The sequence below is a fragment of the Strongylocentrotus purpuratus genome, unplaced genomic scaffold (genome assembly GCF_000002235.5).
Source record: "Strongylocentrotus purpuratus isolate Spur 01 unplaced genomic scaffold, Spur_5.0 spur5_scaffold_6, whole genome shotgun sequence".
NCBI lineage: Eukaryota > Metazoa > Echinodermata > Echinoidea > Camarodonta > Strongylocentrotidae > Strongylocentrotus > Strongylocentrotus purpuratus.
This window is the reverse complement of record NW_022145612.1, coordinates 44,502,552-44,522,270: the sequence shown is the minus strand read 5'-3', so window position 1 is coordinate 44,522,270 and position 19,719 is coordinate 44,502,552. Positions and strand designations below refer to the sequence as shown.

The following is a 19,719-nucleotide window of genomic DNA, read 5'->3' as shown; positions in this document are numbered from 1 at the left end:
TGTCCAGCCCCACACAGTATAAGTAGATGTTAGTAGATGCCATGTAAACATCACTTATGGGGGTTCCATCAAAATAGAAAGAAAAAAAAAAATCGCCACTAGAGACGATCATAGCAGGTGGTCAGTGACAACTGGAAAAAGCCATACATTTAAGTTTTAACAAATATGCCTACTGTGTGAACAAGAGTGCTCTAAATCACAATAAAAAGCAAAAATTCGCTCAATCGCTACGCCACTTCGCAAAATAAAACTTACTAACTAGGGCGTCGTAAAATACGAGATATTATGCTTAAGAATTTCTTTTTTCTAAATTCAAAACAATAACGGTAGTAAAGTATTTATACAATTCACTTCAACCCTGGTCCTATTACTTTCTTTCTTTCTTGTTTTATATCATTGCCGGGAGGAAAGTAACCCCCCCCCCCCCCCCAAAAAAAAAAGTTCCCAATTCCCCGCGCGTTTTTTCGAAGATACCGTACGCACTTTTACGCCATATATGCATAGCAAAAATTCAAAACGCCTGACCGCGGAATGTGGCTAGTGTTCCGTTATATCACTTTTGCCTGTGAATTTCTTATGTTCCTGATCATTTTGGACATTGTAGCGGTTCTTTATTTCTTTGAGCTGTACTGAAACACTTTTAACCAGTAAAGTAAGTTCTATGAATGTCTTCTGTGTCGTGCTTTAATGTGCTGATCTATTCGTCTTCGGTCCCAAATATATATTTTGTTGTGTGTGAAATGAGATTTGACATGGCTTGAGAGTTGATTGAGATTGCAATTGAGAAGCAACATTAAAACTCGTCTTTATCTTTTAACATAACCCATGGCTCGAATGGGCCCTTGAACGCGGTCTATTATTAATATTGTATTAGTGAAATGCTAATGATTGATAAATTACATAGAATCATGATATTGATAGAAAAGAGCATAGATCTAGAGTCTAGTCATAGATCTAAACAATACATGATTAATTAAATTAGTTTCACTTCACTTCGAAGTTCAAACTTCAATGTCAGTTCAGAGGAAAACAATAATGTATGTTGGTGAAATGAGAAGGAAATCTTGTGTATTAAGTTAGGCTTTATTAAGAAACAATGGAGAACAATTTGTGATAGAAAAAAAGTCTAGTGTAAGTTGTAATGTGACAATGATTTGACCTTGATGTATTACTATTGTATAATACTAGGTTTGAAGACAAATTATTTAATCATCTTTAATGACAGATTGCATTGATTGTTTCTATCTCCTTTGCTCTTTATTTTTTTTAAAATAATTATAGAAAGCACATCATGTTGCGAGCAGGACTTGGGAGTGCTGCCACCCCTGTAACAGAGAAGACTTTGAAACGCAAGGTTGAGAATCAGTCGGCTAACAGAGCTCTGCTGTGGTTTGTCGTCAACCTCTGTTTGGCCGTTTTCTTTTTCCTGGAAATGTGAGCTAATAACATGTTATTTCAGTTTTCTGTATAAAAAATTGTACTCTGAAGACCACAAATGTGGATGTGATTATGGTTTGATAGATTAGAGTTAAACTCAACAGTCATGTGACATGTACACAGTTTGTGAAAAAGGAACGATTGGGGGATAGATTGGATTAGTGCGGGTGATTCACTATCTGGTTAGATGAGTTTTAGATAATGATGCAGACTAATCAGATGTTACTTTTCGAGAGCTAGCATTATGTGCTCTGAAGAAGAAAAAAAATCTATTTTGAAATTCACATTCATAGGGTATGAAGGATAGAGTAAACCATTTATCTCATTTGCACCTAAAACACTGTTTTTGTAGGTAATAATTAAAAATCTCGATCAAGTAGTCTAGTAAAATCTTTGACTTTTGCAAGAAGTTTTCAGTTAAAGATTGTCTACACTGTATGATTACTAAAAATTGTGCAGGAACAGTATTTTTATTTTCAGTTTTGAAATTTTGGAGATTTTACTTTCATTCTTCCATTTCTAGAGGAATGCACAATGAAATGAGATTTATCTGCTGCATTCAGAAGTCCTTACAAATTATGACAAAGTAACCTGTCCTGATATTTTGCTTATGTTTCTGTGCTGGAAATGTGTAACATGTCGACATTAACAAATGTAGTAATGACATTGAAATTTCTGACATCCGCAGGACATTCAGCTCTACATCGGATTACTTTGATCTGAGCCATCCGTCCGTGTGGTATGTGAAATGTGCCTTCACCGTGCTCTTCACGTTCAATTCCTTGGTGGATCTGTGGCGCTATGTCATCCCCACCCTGCAGGGTATGCGGCATCCCATTGCCCTGTCACCGGTGGAGAAGGATATGCTCGGAGTCGGAGACAATGGTAGGAACTCTATGCATTTTTCTTCTTTTTTTTCTTTTTTTTTTGTTGCTTATTTTTAGTTGATGCTACTTAGCATGCTGTCTCTTTGCACTTCTCTTTTCTGTAAAATTTATGCACGCATTTAGAAGGGGAAAAAAAATCTGAGAACAATTTTATTTTTGAAATGAAACCAATGTTAAAAAGATGTTTATGCATATTGCATATTAGAAATAGTAACTAGACCAATTTGTCACATGGCTGTGATCACATATTTTCAACAAAATATTCTCATCTTGAATTGTTGAAAAACATCTCTTTCATCAAGTGACTGGACAAACTATTTTTACCCCGGGAAGTGCATGCACAAACATTTTACCAATTGGAGCAATCTATCTTGACCATATGTTGAGAAGATTCAATTGAAATAGTTTTCAAATTACTATAAGATACATGTACTGATGTACAGATTAATTGTTATTTACATTTGAATATTTCTCACCTTGCATTGTTAAATGACATCCCTGTGGTCAAATGAATGAACAAAATATTTTCCAGAGAAATGCATGCACAAACATTTTACCAATTGGAGCAATTTATCTTGAACATATGTTGAGAAGACTTAATTTAATTGTTTTCAAACTACTGTAAGATTCATGCACAAATGAAGTGTTATGTGAATATTTTGTTTAACTGCATGCCTATTTGAATATTTGTAAATGTAAATGATCGTCAATTCGTCATATTATCTATGATATTAGGATGGTATCTCTTTTCTATCTCTGCAGCGATTGGCTTTAAGATGTCCCGTCACAGGATAGCGTCTGCTCCAGCCAACCTCTACGGCTCACACCACCACACACCACCCTTATCCTCATCTCCCTGCTCTGTGAAGCCTCCCAGCCATTACCTCTACCCTGCCACCCCGACCTCTGCAGCCAGTCCTGGGGGTAGCCCGTCCTTGATGGGTGCGTACGGGTCCCCCAAGCTGACTCCGACCAGTGCTTACAAGGGCCAGTACTCTCCAGGGGCATCCCCTTCCTCCCAGGGGAGCTTCCTCTCAATCAATGGACATTCCTTCAATCAGGTAAGGCAGCTTTTTGATGAGGCAATGTATGGAATGAATGTTCAGAAAGGCTACCCTTGTGGTTACCAGAGATGTGCTACGAACCACAATTTTAAAAAGATATAGGGTTAGGGTTAGGCCTAGTGTTTGGTCTAGGGTTCAGGTTAGGCTCTAATGTCCTTTGGCAAGACATTGATCTGCATTTGCCACTCTCCACCCAGGTGTTAAATAGGTACCTGGTAGGATGCGAAAGCCAATGTAGTATCCTTAGCAATTTGAGCCTAGTAGCTCTTGCTGGAATGCTCCCCAGGGAGTGGAGAAAGTGCATACATTTGTGTGCAGGCAAGCCAGAATCCGATGACAATGGTAATAACTGTAAAGCGCTTATAAAGTCGGACATTGCCGATGTATTGAGCGCTATATAAGCAGAAATATTTTTATTAGTGTAGGATATTGACTGCTGGAGTATATGTTGTAGAACCACCCTGGTATTGCCATATGCAGTTATGGCATGCTTGGAATCCATTTGATTTTGATATTGAGATTACAGTTTTGACAACCAAAAATACTAATTTATAAAGTGCTGTCTCAAGACACCAGTGTATGAGATCCAACAGCTTGAAAGAAACTAGCAATTGTTTATGAGAATGGCCACATAGTATGCACACAAACCACTAGCACCAATAACCAGTCACATTTTGTTTGCTTTTTTCCTTTAACAGACACCAGGGAGCACCCCTCACACTCCAGCTGTTTCATCTTCAGTTCTGTTCAGAGATACAAGTGGAAGCGGAGGAAGCCTTCTTAGGCCGAGACACAAATCTTCTCCTGTTGCAAGACATTCTCCATGTAATACAGTCTTATTAATATGCACAAAAAAGTGATGCAAATCCAAAGGAGAATCAAAGTCATTAATTATTTCAATGTTTGACAGAGTAGTTTTTTAAAAATCAATGAGCATATGCAGTATTTTGAGAAATTTTGAGATAAGATCTGATATATGAATGTATGTCTTAGAGACAATGATTCAGAGCTGCCAACTAGTACGGATTTTCCGTAATTGGTACGGAAATTAACGACCATTACGGAATGTTGTCTCAAATTACGGATTTAAAAAAAAAAAAAAAAAAAGTTTTTTTTTTTTTTTTTTTTTAATGAATTAAATATGATTTATCGTAGCGAGTGCTGTGAATAGGAGCCATTTTTCATGATAAACTGTGTTGTGATGACCTGAAATTCAATACTTAACATCTTTGTGTGAGTAAAATCACCAAAAATTTCAGATAATCATGCGTCCGCGCAGTGTTGGCGTGTCGTTTTTTTAGATTCATAGCGCCGCATAAGAAATTACTGATTTATACCCCAAATTACTGATTTTGAGCCTTGTGATTACTGATTTTCTGTTCTGGAGGTTGGCAGCTCTGATGATTGTAGTTTGAACTTTTAGCCACGTATCAAATTGAGTAGGGAGGTAGAGGGAGGGGGCCAATTGTGATTACCGGTATGAAGTGATTTAGGATCTTAGATTACTATATACCATGTGCATTAATGAGGGGTGAAAATCTGTGAAAGAAGGGAATGTATTTCAAAATAATAGTTGGTTGATGTAAAGTAGAAATACAAGAAGTCAAGGACAATCGTGTATAATCAACTATAGATTATCCTTTGTTTGAGGGAGAAATTATAAAGTAATGTATAACGTGCTTGATATCTGATACATTTCTGATCTCTGCCTTATGTTCTTCTAGTGGTGACACCAGAAACAGTTATTTCTGATGAAGCTTCTCTAAGGAGCTACTTGACTTCATACGATGAGAAGGAAAAGAGAAATATGCTGGGTAAGAAAATTCAACATTGTGTTTTATTCAGATGAAATTTGTAATTTATTTTCCCTGGTAACCTTACACTTTAAAAACCTATCACTTTATATACTCAGTATTTGTGTATGTAATGATACAATTTTGTTTTCTACTGGTGATTTTTTTTTTTTTATAAATCTAGGGCATAATGTCTAAAACGTGAAAATTTACCCTTTTTTATCACACTTTCACCAACTATAAGAGTATTGCAATTTCATGCAAACATTGCACCAGTCTAGAAGCATACAGTTGAGAAAATATATATCGGTTGATGATGTGATGTAACATGTGTTATTGACCGTCTGACCACAGGAATGCCGGACCAATCACCGAACAGTAGCCCGTCCTTCTGGGCTTACAACCGTTCTGCTGCAGACTTCAACTATCTCTTGGGCAAGTACCAGTACCAGCTAGCCAGTAGGTCACCCCAGTCACCAGCCACTGGACGGGGCAAGGATGACCAGGACTATCCGGCCACGTATGGAGCAGAGGAGGCCTGGGACAAGCTGGAGGTGGACAGAGAGACGCTTGACCGCTGGATTGCCAATCTAAGACAGGTTTGTTCTTCTTTAAATTATCTTGATAATCTCTACGTTATTTTGTTTCTGTGATTGCGTCTGACATAATACTTCTTCCTAGGGTTTTTCAAGTAACTGTGCTAGTAACATTATTTCTTGATGGATTAACTTTCAGTCATTTACTTTGTTTGTATTAATCCTCATTCGATATTCAAGAGAAGTGCAATCCAAGTTTAATAATGAGCAACTATTGGACAAAATCATTTGCAAAGAGTCTATCCTTTTTAATACCAGTGATTGTTTGTTTGACCATGTAAAAGCATACTTGAAGACATCTAATTCTAGTGCACAATTATACAGAATAACATTGAATAAAACCATTTGATTTGTGTTTGTTTACCTTCTATGAAATCGTCTGCAGTGGTTGAGCCAGACAGTATTGGTTCCTATCATCAAAGAGATAGACAACGTCAACAAAAAACTGCAGAGGCTTGGCCATGGGGACCTTCAAATAGGAGGTATGTACACATACAGATTAAAAATAGAGATTTTTAAAAGGTTGTGTAGGACTTTGAGGATCTTTCAAAGAGATAACATGTAGCTGAGATCAACTAGGTGTGCCATTGTCATTGGTTATAAAGGCATCTATCATACATTACCTTGTCGCCTTGGCTATAATTTGACTTAAGACTTTTTGAGCTTTCTTAGTATTTGTGTAAGAATGTACAAACACACAATCCTTGAAAGACTATAAGAAAATTGATTATAAAATACATATTAGTATTTAGCCAAGTTTGTTAGCTAGACTTTTCGCTAGGTAAGCCTGTTGGTGGGCAAGTGAAAGCTCTGTTGCCCCATACATGTATGTCAACAGATCACATCTAAGTATTTATTTTGCAACCTGTACTAGAGCTTTGGAGTAGACCAGACCAATATCAACTGAAAAAATACTGTTGATAATACCATAATACTAAGTCACATATTGGGCACCAAAAGACCAAACGCCTTGAACTTGCCAAGTATAAGTTAAGGTTGGGGATATCGATACAAATCAGTCGCATGATTGTGTGATTTCATTAGTCCTAGATTCATTTTTATTGTCCCTTGTTCAAATCTCATTATTTTTTGCCTTCCCTATTTTTGTTACAGATACAAGTATATCAGCTCTTCGTCAGGTAGCCATTCTCAAGAGCCAGCATGTACCTTCCCTCAACGTACTACTCTCCTACCTAGATATATCATCTAATCAAGAATACATTATACAGAGATACAGAGGTGAGCTCTTAAGTTTCAGTCTACATAAATGAAAACTGTTGTGATAGATTTTTTTTTAATGGTTGATGTTGTTGTAGAATCACTGCAGTATAGGAAACTAACATTTTATATCTACAGTTTTTCTTTCAAAATATTTCAAATTTATTGGGCTTTGGAAGGTACTTAATCCTAAAATCAACCAGAAGGGCTTTATTAGAATCTCTGCACATAGCTATAAAGGTAATTCAAAGTTTTGTTATGGGGTCATGAGTCAGATCAAATGAACATATTGGAAGCATATGCGATTTTACAATATTCAATGATCGTTGTCGCAGTTGAAATTGAGTCTAAAGTGATGACATTGTAAATAGTAAACTCTTTATGTTGTATAGCTCCCTCTCAAGACTGATTTTACTTTGTTTCTGGACTGCAATCGACCGATTTGCTATTCCCGTTTTGAAATTATATATCAGAGCTGCATATTCTGAAATTGTCATGGTCGCAGCTACCATGGAATGGCCTTAGGCGCTATTTGAAGTATTCGATATTTACCGGAAGTACCGGTAAATTTTTGATTATTCAATTTATCGAAAGCTGAAGTGTTAAAGGGGCTAAATTGTTAAGTGCTTATAGTTCATCCACAGGGTCACCCAAATACATCAAAATTTTAAAGAATTACTATCAATCCAATTTTCAAATTCCCCAAAACTTTGCATTATCTTTAACTGTTTTACATGTGTTTGCTTTTTCAGACATATTTAATATTTTCATTAGTCTCATTTGTCTACATGAAGAAGACAGAAATTTACAGCAGCTGATGTTCGATGGTATCTTGCTGTTTCTCAACTCTTATCAAACGAATCAGTCGCAAAGTTTCAGGGACCATACCAAACCTGTACTTTAGTATCATTCCATCAGACCTATGATGAACTACAATTTACTATCAACGATCCCCCCACAGTTGAAATGATTTGTAGATAAATGCTTTTCTTGTTGTAAAAACTATTTCTATTGTAGTCAATAATTTTCATTTTATAATTTGTCATTGTCTTTTCTTTAGACCTTGCTCGAGGAGGATACATCTGTGAGTTTCGATGGGACCAGGGTGGAGAGTATAAGGGCCGTAAATGGCAGAAGGACTTGCCTACAGACTGTGTGGTTAGTATCAAGAGATATTCACCCTAAATTTGGGTGAAAGATTAAAAAAAATAAGAAGCAGTACCAGCAGAAAAATAAAAAAATAAGAAGCATTACTAGCTGAAAAATAATTTTTTCTAGAATGTGGTTGGAGAGAGTGACACTAGAAAAATAAATGTATGTAAAGCTGAGTTCAAGAGCACTATTTTACATTTATCTGTCTCTTGGGGAGTATCGAGAAATACATATTCTCCCATAGTATCCTATCACTCACTTAATATATGATTATGATGCTTTAATGTTTTTAAGTTTACAAGTTTCATTGTCAGATGGAATTCTTGCGAATCCGAATATATAGCAACTTTTTCATTTTCCAAGTTAATTGATTCCATGCATTAGAACATCTGAATACGCTCACACCTTTGTACTAGGACAAAATTAACTTACTGTTTAAAGTAGCTGTGCGATTGATTGTGCAAATCATGCCCAACCTGTGATGTCACACATATCTAGCAGTGTTCGGAGAGCTCTTCAGGTGCATTGAATTTTGATGAAATTGTCCAATCAAAGTTGCACCTTTGCAATAATGAAAATAAAGTTAGTTTTTTTTTTAAATCTTTGCACAGCTACTTTAAAGAATTTTGACCTGTTATCCTTCCTCTTTACAGCTTGTACTGCATGCCTTGTGTACCTACTTGGACTCTTGCCTTCCACCCCACCCTAAGCATCCTGATGGAAAGATCTTCACCGATCAGTACTTCATGAAGACGCCCGACAAACCAGGTATGATAACAGATGATTTTATCATCTTTTTAAGGTATCCAAGTGAAAAAGGGAGATCAGTGGAAACTCTTGGGTCCACCGTCTGGTAGCATGAAGAAGGTCTATTGCTGCAGAAACTGTCGGGCTTACAAGATGAGATTCCTCCGCCAATTTCGAGATTTCAAGACGGAAACAAAAACAGAAAATTAAATTAAACAAAATAAAATAGAGAATGTTATAGAGTCCCTTTAACAAGATAGGGTAACAAATATTTCTCAAATTTAGAATTTAAATGCAAGGAAATTGTGTCCTTTTACGTTAATATATTCTAAATTTTTCTGCAGAAAGGGGGCATGACCCCCTTTTATCCTGCTAGGGGCCTTGCCCCCGGACCCCCATTGAATATTCTTTCTTTCAGGGAATTTCTCTGTCTCAATCTCTTTAATCTGTAAAGAGAAAATAAAGTTGAGATGTTACATTTATTTTTGAAATGTAGCTGTGTGATGAAGAGATTAGTAAATCTATTTTATAGAATGACAATGTTCCACCCAACTAGCTATTAATATTTTGAAGCATATAAAGGTATGCGAGTCTAGATTTGTATTCCGTTTGTTGGCTGAAAGGTGGTTTGTTAATCAGATATTGTATTATATTTTGGATACTAGAAATGACTACCGGTATTAGAATTCAAGCAAAAAGGCATTTTTACAGTACATATCATGAATACTGGGAACAATATTTGCTCTAATAAGATGAACATCACCAACAACCAGCATCTATTTCAAAGGTTACATGATGATGATGATGATGATCCACAGCACTTGTATGGCGCCATTTATCTGTTTCAAACATTCAATGGCGCCTGCTCCTTCGATAGTTATGTACTACACATTTGCTTGAAAAGATGAGTTTTGAGGCCTGACTTACATCATGACTTCTTGTATATTGTCTTGTTTTAGCTGATCAGTTTTTATTTATCTTACAATTTTTTGTTTTTAGATTTGAAGAGGGAGAATTTGCTTCTCTTCCATTCCAAGATCAACCCTCCTCACTACAAGGTTATACTTGGTGATGATACATGGGATCTTCCAAAGGTTAGTTCATTAGAATCCTTTCACTTTAAATTATGGAGTGCTTCTTCAATATTTTTTTAATTTGAAGGGGGAAAAGTCTTGCTGCCAAAAAAAAAATATACTGAAAGTTACTTTGAGTTCTCTTTTATCTTTGTCAGTCACAATATTTGAAGCATATTGTGAAATGCTGCCAGTATTTTGTATATAAAACCTTAAATGCTTGCATGTATGTATCTTCTGTTATATATTTTGGGAGAGATAAAGGTTTGAATATTTTAATAAACAATGAGATAGGTATATTTGATGTGAAGCAAACCGTAGCACACTAATTCATATATATATATATATATATATATATATATATATATGTATGTTAATATGTTTGTTAATAAATTTGTACCTTTAATGTCCTTTGATATGATTTAAAGTTGTCTTACATATTTTTATTTCCCAAACATACAGGGAAGAAACAACATGTTCCAAGCCATCCTGCTGTTTCTGCGTCACATTAAAACCAAGGAGAATGGAATGCTGGGGTTAGTACAGATATCTTTTTGTCATTTAAAAAGCCCTCTTGTCTATTTAGAAATACTATAGCAAGGAGAGTAGTGAATATCATTGTAGTTGATACATCAGTCCCCCCCCCCCCCCCCCCAAAAAAAAAAAAAAAAAAAACATCAGGAAGAAAATGTTTGATTGTGTTTATTCAGCATTACATTTCGTGGTCAAGACCAAGACTGACCAATTGTAATGCTGTGACATAGACAGGTCTCAATAAGTAATACTGATGGTGTTCAAGTAGAGAAGGAACTGAGTCTGTTAATGATATTTCAAGTGTTGTGAATGTTACCAAAGTCACTTTTAAATTAAATTTTAGTATACTTTTTGTGATGATGTGCAAATGCCAGATGATGCTTAATATATGCATTTTACAATAGTTGAAAAGGCGGCATCCTAGTTTAAAAGTGTAAAGTATTTCTTAGCTACGTAGTGACCTGAACAAGTGTACATTTAAGAAAAGTGCCCAATTGTCCCTTTTAACCTCACTGCTAAGTATTTACAACACTAACTACATTATAACTATTGAACAGGAAACATTTTTGTTTTTGTTTTCTGCATTTTTAGGAGGGTGAACCTTGGACTATCAGGGGTCAACATACTCTGGGTGATTGACAGCTGAGATGGACCAATCACAGCTTGTGAAGGACAGAAAGTAGGTGGAGCTTCTGAACAACAAGCAACCAATACCAAACTTAAAAGAGTATGAGACTGAAAAAAACATTGGCTGCATTCGTTTTTGAAGATATACTTCACAAAACGAGCAAGTTTCAGAAGTGCTGATGGGGCTATTTTTTTTAGATTGAGATGTGGATGAGAGAAGGATGAAGAAGGAGTCAACCGAGCCTGATGTTGGAATAAAAGACAAAGTAAGGAGAGAAAAACAATGAATTAATAGAAGGAAAGAGACCCTGGTTTGGAGGTGAAAATTTTGGTGACAAGAGAATCTTGGTGACATCAAGAGGGAAGGGTTGCCCTTGCCAAAAATATGTATTCAAATAATGTGTGCTGGAATCAAGTAGATTGACCACAATAGTATGATATCGTCTGTTTGGATCCAGTAGGGCATTACACTTGTTTCATTGTACACAAAATAATGCCCCTTCTTGCTCCAAACAGACAATATATACAATATTTGCAGAGAGTAAAACACCCTACAAATTTAAGGTACCTGAGATATTTCTTGTCTTGTTGTGACCCCTGCTCTTTCCTTTTAATTTAAGATAAGTTTTCCTAATACTTGAATTGTTATTCCCCAAATTAAAGCTGTCAGCACAGATATGACTTATGAAATAACGAAAACATACTAAAAGAGCATCTTTCAAACCCAATCATAGCTTTAAAAAATATATGTCTTTCGGCATAACAACATGACTGAAATGAGATTGTTTACATTCTATGGTGCGTGTGACACATCAGAGTGCCCAGTCTATACTTGCTTATTCAGTCGAACCTGACGTGAGGATCTAAGTCAAGTTCAACAAAAGAAAACTAGATGGGACCTTAGTCTTTAACTTCTTTTGAATTTAATCTGTCATAGGGTTAAATTTCAGTAGAACATGACCTATGAGTAATATATCATTCTAGTTAACCACTTCGAGATCTCAAAAATTCAGATGTAGCTCTTCAAGTTTATTGCTTAGATTTGTTGACGAAAGATTTATTTTCAAAAACCGACAGAGTCGGTCCCATTATTATTTTGTGCAGTTTTACAGTAAAGTGCATTTATTAATTGCAGGATGTGAGTTGACATGTGGTCAGCATCAATTGCAGATTATTGGGTTATATTTCCCCCCCCCCCCCCCAAATCTTCTGTACAAATTTACTTTATGGAAGTGTTTGTAATCACATCTTTTTTTAATTGTTAAATGTGATTATCGTAAATCGGAGGGGGGGGGAATAATTGTTCGGTTTAAATACCGGTAATCTTTTTGTTATGGTTATGGACTCATGGTACTGTTACAGAATGTTAACGAGTTGTTGACTTTGATGGCCCTTTAAGGACGTTCTGCAGCATTGTTAGTACGCAATTTCGCTGCGCAGGGCCAGCTTGGTTGTATATTTCATATGTACAAACAGTACAATGCACAAAAATTACTGTGGACCGTCCTTAAAATATAACATAACACATAAAGGCGATTCTGTGCAATGCATCCCTTATGACCACTGATTGATGGTCGTGTTACCAGGAGAATCACTAGCCTGTGGTCATATAAACAGATTCCAATTTTTAGATGATATAAGTGTATAAAAGTATGAATGAACAGAAGAATCTTGTTGAAAAACTCATAACTGCAATAACCTATGAATCCTGAAAGTTAAGACATGACCCAAGGTGTAGATATTCATTCTTCATTTGATGAGACATCAGTGAATATTTCATGACTAGATAGTAAATCTAACGGTATACAATTTATATCTGTATAACATTTACTTAGTACAATTTAAAATCTAATTGAAATGTTTGAATCTCTTGAGTCATTCATAATATTCATATATAATAGTTTAGAAAATGAAATTTTGATTAGAATTCATTTTATTTATATTTAGGTTATGACTACCAATTTCCCAAATGAATTACCGGTATTGTGATTAAATTTATTCTTCTGTTTTCCCCCTTTTTAACATGAGTTCTATATAAGAAGGGGACGAATATATTTCTTTGAAAATGTTGAAAGGTGGGAGTAAGATACATGTATTTGATTTGAAAATTTGCTTCAGTGTCAGATGAAATTCATCAACGCACTGAATGGTGCCACAATTTCTACCAAATTTCAAATATTTTACCCCTCTTTTACGATTTGCTGACATCAAGATAATGAAGTTAATGGATGTGAAATGCAGGCATTACATGACACTATGAATATGACGGACAAAGAAAGCGGACAAAATATACAGTTCCTCAGGTAGACAAAGGAACATCCCTTCACTGCTATTATGTAAAAATGTGTAGAACAGGTGAATATGCATGTGACACCTGTTCTACACATGTTTACATAATAGCAATGAAGGGATGTTCCTTTGTCTACCTGAGAAACTGTATATTTTGTCCGTCATGTTCATAGTGTGACTTAAACAGTTAAGCTGTACCTCATCACTTATATGTTGAAAGTTTTGAGAAAATATGTGCCTTTGATACTTGTGCTTGTTAATAATGTTCTATGTTCATGTATGTCTACTGTAAGAAAATAAATCTGAATGTAATGTTATGAGAAGGTTTTCATCTTGTTTTTGTTGTATTCTATCAAAATGGGTCAAATCACAAAGGAAATATTTCATATTGTGCCAGTATTCATTCCAGCATAGGAAGGTGATATGGCATATCTCATGGTTACACTTTGCACCATGTGTGTGTTTGTATGTGTGTGTGTGTGTGTGGACAGGGTTAAGGTAAACAACATTTAAAGTTCCATTGATCAATCAAAAGAGACCATGACCTACAAAATTCTGTTCTTCATATCCTGTGAATTTTAATAAAAAATGTAAAAAAGCACATAAAAAACAAGAAAAGTGATCAGTTTTGACCTGGTTTGGACCATGACTAAGGGACAGCATTCAAAACAAATAGGTGGTATGTTGTGTGGACATAGGAAATGCACAATTAACCCCTCGCCACACCTGTCTTATGCTATTGTTTTTGAGTGACGGCGAATCTGTCCCACTTTGGGATACCCGGCGAAGAGGGCCCCCTCTTTGATGGATAGATGAGATTAGATGCCGGGATGAAGAACTTCTGGAGTTGCGTCATTTGGTTTATCTCGTTGCATGGATGATGCTAAGTGGGGTGTTGAGTGATGAATGAAGATGATGATTGTGTTTTGTTTGTCAATACTTATAATTTATTTTGACAGGTATATTACTCATGTAATTGATCTCAGATGAAGGTAATGTGCGTATGGTTTTGCATAATCACCTCATATCTATTAGATATGAGGTGAAAATATCTCTGGATCATTTTTGTGCACAATTTGCCCCATAAGAATTAACTTACTGGTCCTATTATATATAGGACTATTCTTATCTATTTTAAGTGTGGAAAGCATATAGGGAGAATCGGTTGAAGAATAAGTTATACCTTGTGCAAAGCACTTGGTTCAAGATGATCATTTTCTTTACTGTCACGGCTAAACCTCCCATTTAGAAGATGACTACCAAAAATAGTCAGATATGATGAAACTTGGGGTTGAATAGACGAAGGATTTGCAAAACAACAGAGTATGAAAAGAAGGAGATAAACGAAATAAAGATGCGTTCGGAGAGGGGAGAGAGGGAGGAATGGAGAGAAAGGAGGAGGAGGAGAGGGGGAGGAATGGAGAGAGTGAAAAGAAGGTTATAAACGAATCAAAGATGCGTTCAGAGAGGGGGAGAGAGAGAGAGGAATGGAGAGAGTGAAAAGAAGGTTATAAACGAATCAAAGATGCGTTCAGAGAGGGGGAGAGAGAGAGAGGAATGGAGAGAAAGGAGGAGGTGGAGAGGGGGAGGAATGGAGAGAGTGAAAAGAAGGTTATAAACGAATCAAAGATGCGTTCAGAGAGGGGGAGAGAGAGAGGAATGGAGAAAAAGGAGGAGGAGAGGGGGAGGAATGGAGAGAGAGAGAGAGAGAGAGAGAGAGAGAGAGAGAGAGAGTGAAAAGAAGGTTATAAACGAATCAAAGATGCGTTCAGAGAGGGGGAGAGAGAGAGAGGAATGGAGAGAAAGGAGGAGGTGGAGAGGGGGAGGAATGGAGAGAGTGAAAAGAAGGTTATAAACGAATCAAAGATGCGTTCAGAGAGGGGGAGAGAGGGAGGAATGGAGAGAAAGGAGGAGGAGGAGAGGGGGAGGAATGGAGAGAGTGAAAAGAAGGTTATAAACGAATCAAAGATGCGTTCAGAGAGGGGGAGAGAGAGAGGAATGGAGAAAAAGGAGGAGGAGAGGGGGAGGAATGGAGAGAGAGAGAGAGAGAGAGAGAGAGAGAGAGAGAGAGAGAGAGAGAGAGAGAGAGTGAAAAGAAGGTTATAAACGAATCAAAGATGCGTTCAGAGAGGGGGAGAGAGGGAGGATTCAGATTCAGATTCAGATTAATTTTATTGGTCCATTTGGAAATTCATTTGTTGGCGTTACATAGGCACATGAACAATATACAATAGAAAATAATATACGCGAATAGATAATATACAGTAGCAAATGTACAATGACAAATTACAAATTCATATGGAAACATGTACAATGACAAATTCATATGGAAACATGTACAATGACAAATTCATATGGAAACATGTACAATGACAAATTCATATGAAAACATTAAGTCGTTTTTACAAAGTGGAATTAAATAAGAAAAGTAAAATAGATAAATAAAAGGACTTCCAACACTATTGAAAATGTACGATTGCGTAGAATTTGGAAGTAGCATTGTTGTTATATTTTATTATTATTATTGTTATCATTATTATCATCATCATTATTATCGTTATCATAATTATTATTGTTACTATTATTATTATTATTATTATTATTATCATCATCATCAACAGTATTTATTGCATGTATCATTCTTTGTCACGGTTTTATAGCTGAATCCTTTCTTCTTTCTTTCCTTCATAGATTAAACGGTATATAACTACAACTTGGAATAACATATGGCATCATAGGGTATTAATTATTTATTTGCTCGTGATACTGGTACATTCGGTTGAAAAGGAAAGGAAAGGAAGGGAAGGAAAGGAAAGGAAAGGAAAGGAAAGGGTACAATGCAAATTGATGACTAGCGAAGTGGCAAGATACAGGCTTATTCAAATTGACTGGAGTTGTTCATTGTATTTACGAATGGAAAGCGGGACAAAGGAATTAAGGAATCGTGAGGTTCGAGCCTTCATTGATCTGTACCGCTTCCCCGATCGCATTAGGGTATAGCAGTGATGAAGGGGGTGGTTAGCATTTTCCAAAATCTGGGATACCTGTTTCAGTATTGTACACACGCATTCCTGTTTCAGATCTGTTACTTCGCCAGTCATCTTGCTAGCATGATTGGATATTCTCTGCAGTTTCTTAAGGTTATCCTTTCTGCACCCACCGTACCAAACCGCACAACTAAAAAGCATTACACTTTCTATTACTGACTTGTAGAATAACATCAGAATGGTTCTGTCTACATGGAACGAATTCAGTTTTCGTAGGAAGTACATTCGTTGTTGAGCCTTTGCATACAGAGATTGGCATTGGTCTTTCCATGAGAGTTCGTTATCAATTATTGTACCAAGGTACTTAAAACTCTTGACACTCTGTATATCCTCTCCTTTAAGCATGATTGGATTTGCTTGACCTTTGTTTGTACGAAAATCGAAAGTCATCTCTTTCGTTTTAGCTATGTTTAGTACCAAGAAATTTTCTTCACACCAAGAGAGAGAGAGAGAGAGAGAGAGAGAGAGAGTGAGAGAGAGAGAAAGAGTGAGAGAGAGAGAGAGAAAGAGAGAGGAAGAGAGAGAGAGAGAGAGAGAGAGACGGATGGAGGAAGAGCGTTGGAATGGGGAATGTGAAGGACATTTTTTTCAAAGACAGATCAAGAGGAGTACATATAAGGAGGAAAATTTATCGTTTAAATAAAAATATACGCTACAAAACATTACTTATCAGGCATGTTCTTTTTGTCCCTTCCGCTAACGACATCTCCACCATTTTAAAACATACTTTTTAGGATAAGAATTAAGTGAGTACCTTGGTACAATCTGCGATCATCATGATGTTTCCTGGGAGATTATCATCTTGTGAGAGAAAGATACAAAAAAAAGTATGAAATATGTAGAAGAAAATTGAGTCTAAGCCTTTGTAAAGAAACGGTTCAGTCACGATGATACATTACACCTCAAGGCCCTTCGTCAACAAAAACGATGACTTAATACGATCACTGACAACCGGATTTCATCAATCACTTAATTCCAATATCTCTGTAAACAATCCATAATTATTCATGATATCCCTATAATTGGTACACGTAGCTACCAATAATCTCGATGTTGGAATTCGGAAGTATGGATTAGTTTGTGTTTGTAATGTGAGATCAATTGTAATTCGCGACGCTATTTAAAGTCCATATATTTAGTTTACTTGATATATAAACCACATGCTTTTCTCATATACACAAACAATATTTTTTAAATGGTATATAAATTCAAGTTTTTAAACGTTATACTGGTAAATGTGTTGTTTGCAATATGTACAGAATTGATCCAGATCGAGCTGAATTAACTGACCCTTTGACCTCCTTTCGAGATTACCCCCAAAATAATTACGAAAATAAATTCTGAATTAAACTCGAAATTTTGGTATGACGTACTAGCTTGAACAAAAAACAAAACAAAATAAAACCATTGTCATCGTAACCATATATTTTTCATATGTTTTTGTTCATGGTACCCTAGATTCCATGTATAATTATTTGCATCTGCTCAATATTGCTGATAATGTATGTGTATATGCTTTAATTGGAATTAAATAGAATTGAACCTGAACTTGACCTTGATACTGTTTAGTATAAACAGTTTTCTGATGTTAAAAGGAAGAGGTTCTACAAAACGATGTCAGGCGACAATTACTTCGCGGTCCGTTTCCTACATTAACTAAATTCGTACTTTCAACTCTTAAATAAACATAATACCTAATCCTAAACATATCCTAAAAGTCAATCGAAACTCCAACATTATCGTTGACGAAATAATGACCGGAGCAATGTAATAATGTAAGATTTTGTCATTATTTTGAGGGATCCACATTTTACAAGCTCTTCTTTTCAGTGGATCCTTCCATTCCACAGGTTTAACTTAAAAACTAATAACAAAAGAACTATTATACTGGATATTTATGTATACTTTATTTTTGATAACTTTAAACCATGTAAAATGTTTTATATTATTGAATATTGAATTGTATATCTGATTTCTTGTCAAAAGCACTGTTCTGTTGGAAATGAAAAATAAAACTGAAACTGAAACTGAAACTGAATATCGACGATCAGAGTGGGGTAAAGGTCTACCATGGATCTCGGACTCCTGCCTTCGATGGTACCTTGACTGCTATTCTGCAAAACTGCAATTTCTACTCTAAGCGATTTTCAAATTAATAAATCCTGGAAAAGAAAATCAGGTTGATTTGCAAACAGTGGACTTAAAGTATATAAAGCCAATGCTCAACCAATGCGAAAACCGAGCTTCGCATCTTAATTTTGGCGCTCTTTTCATTAGAAAGAGCGAAATCGCAGTTAAGTATATACTCTGTATAATTGTATTTGTTTTTTTTTGGTAATGAACAAGGGAATAAATACCAATACAAGTACAGTTTGGGCCTCGTCTTATAAAGAGTTGCGATCGATCCGAATCCATTTAAAGTCTTCCAATTGATCCAAGTGTTTATTAGACGGGGCCCAAGTAAATCTGAGCTTCTGAGCACCAAGTTAATAACTTTCTCTTACTTTAATAACTTTAATGGCCCGGCTATTGATATCGGAACCGTTAACTTGAAGCATGCAAGGAAAATGTCCTACCAATGATCTAGCTGAGCTTAAATTAAAGTTTGAATTTTAGTGCACTTTCATCGTCGAGTAAAATTGGCGCTAAGGGCTATTTGGCTCTGCTCCCCACAGATCGAAATCATGCATGATACATTTAACAAAAAACCTTTGTTATTGTTTTTGTTATCGAAAAACTGTATGCTTACATGAATGCAGAAGATAATCAAATCAAATAAAATCAAAATCAAATTATCTAGATTCTAGACGACTAGCCGCATCATGATTACCGCTGGCTAATTACAAAATGATAAAAGTGATAGGCCTGTAACTATGCACGCAGCTAAAATAACCATACCCCTACCCAACCCCACCCTCCCCCTCCCCAAGTAGGTTGTGATATGGTGGACAGGGTCTTTTTTAGAGAGTGAAACAAAATAAAAATAGGGTAGGGGTCAGATCTAAGACAGACCTGTTCCAGCCATACATCATAGGATGTTCTAAATTAACTGATTTGTCATCCTAAAATCCAGGGCTATATGTCATTCTATAGAGTCTCATCACGGTCTCTTATTACTGCTGCGTCGAAAGATGCAACGATCTTCCTCATAGTTTCTTTATTTTTTAGTATTTTTGTTTGTTGTTCTAATAATAACATAATCACCTCTGTATTTATATAAAAAAAGAAGTCTTATATTTTCCAACCTACTATTAT

The 19,719-nt window shown here is 35.9% G+C and overlaps 1 protein-coding gene across 1 annotated transcript; it reads left to right on the top strand.

Annotated features, from left to right (window-relative positions):
* Window positions 1-500: 500 nt before the first annotated feature.
* Window positions 501-12,419, top strand: LOC575195 (transmembrane protein 209). Its single transcript, XM_030972850.1, has 14 exons — window positions 501-652; window positions 1,282-1,434; window positions 2,126-2,322; window positions 3,087-3,385; window positions 4,087-4,213; window positions 5,113-5,202; window positions 5,536-5,780; window positions 6,163-6,259; window positions 6,891-7,016; window positions 8,056-8,153; window positions 8,801-8,915; window positions 9,894-9,988; window positions 10,430-10,503; window positions 11,093-12,419. Exons 2-14 carry the CDS (start codon window positions 1,292-1,294, stop codon window positions 11,145-11,147), a joined length of 1,761 nt encoding a protein of 586 aa, XP_030828710.1. The 5' UTR covers window positions 501-652; window positions 1,282-1,291; the 3' UTR covers window positions 11,148-12,419.
* Window positions 12,420-19,719: the final 7,300 nt, after the last annotated feature.

Excerpts from the sequence above, each read along its gene's own strand:
- LOC575195 (XM_030972850.1), top strand. The coding sequence starts at position 1,292 with ATGTTGCGAGCAGGACTTGGGAGTGCTGCCACCCCTGTAACAGAGAAG. Across the intron at positions 3,386-4,086 it reads ATGGACATTCCTTCAATCAG|ACACCAGGGAGCACCCCTCA; the intron begins GTAAGGCAGCTT and ends TTCCTTTAACAG. Across the intron at positions 9,989-10,429 it reads ATACATGGGATCTTCCAAAG|GGAAGAAACAACATGTTCCA; the intron begins GTTAGTTCATTA and ends CCAAACATACAG.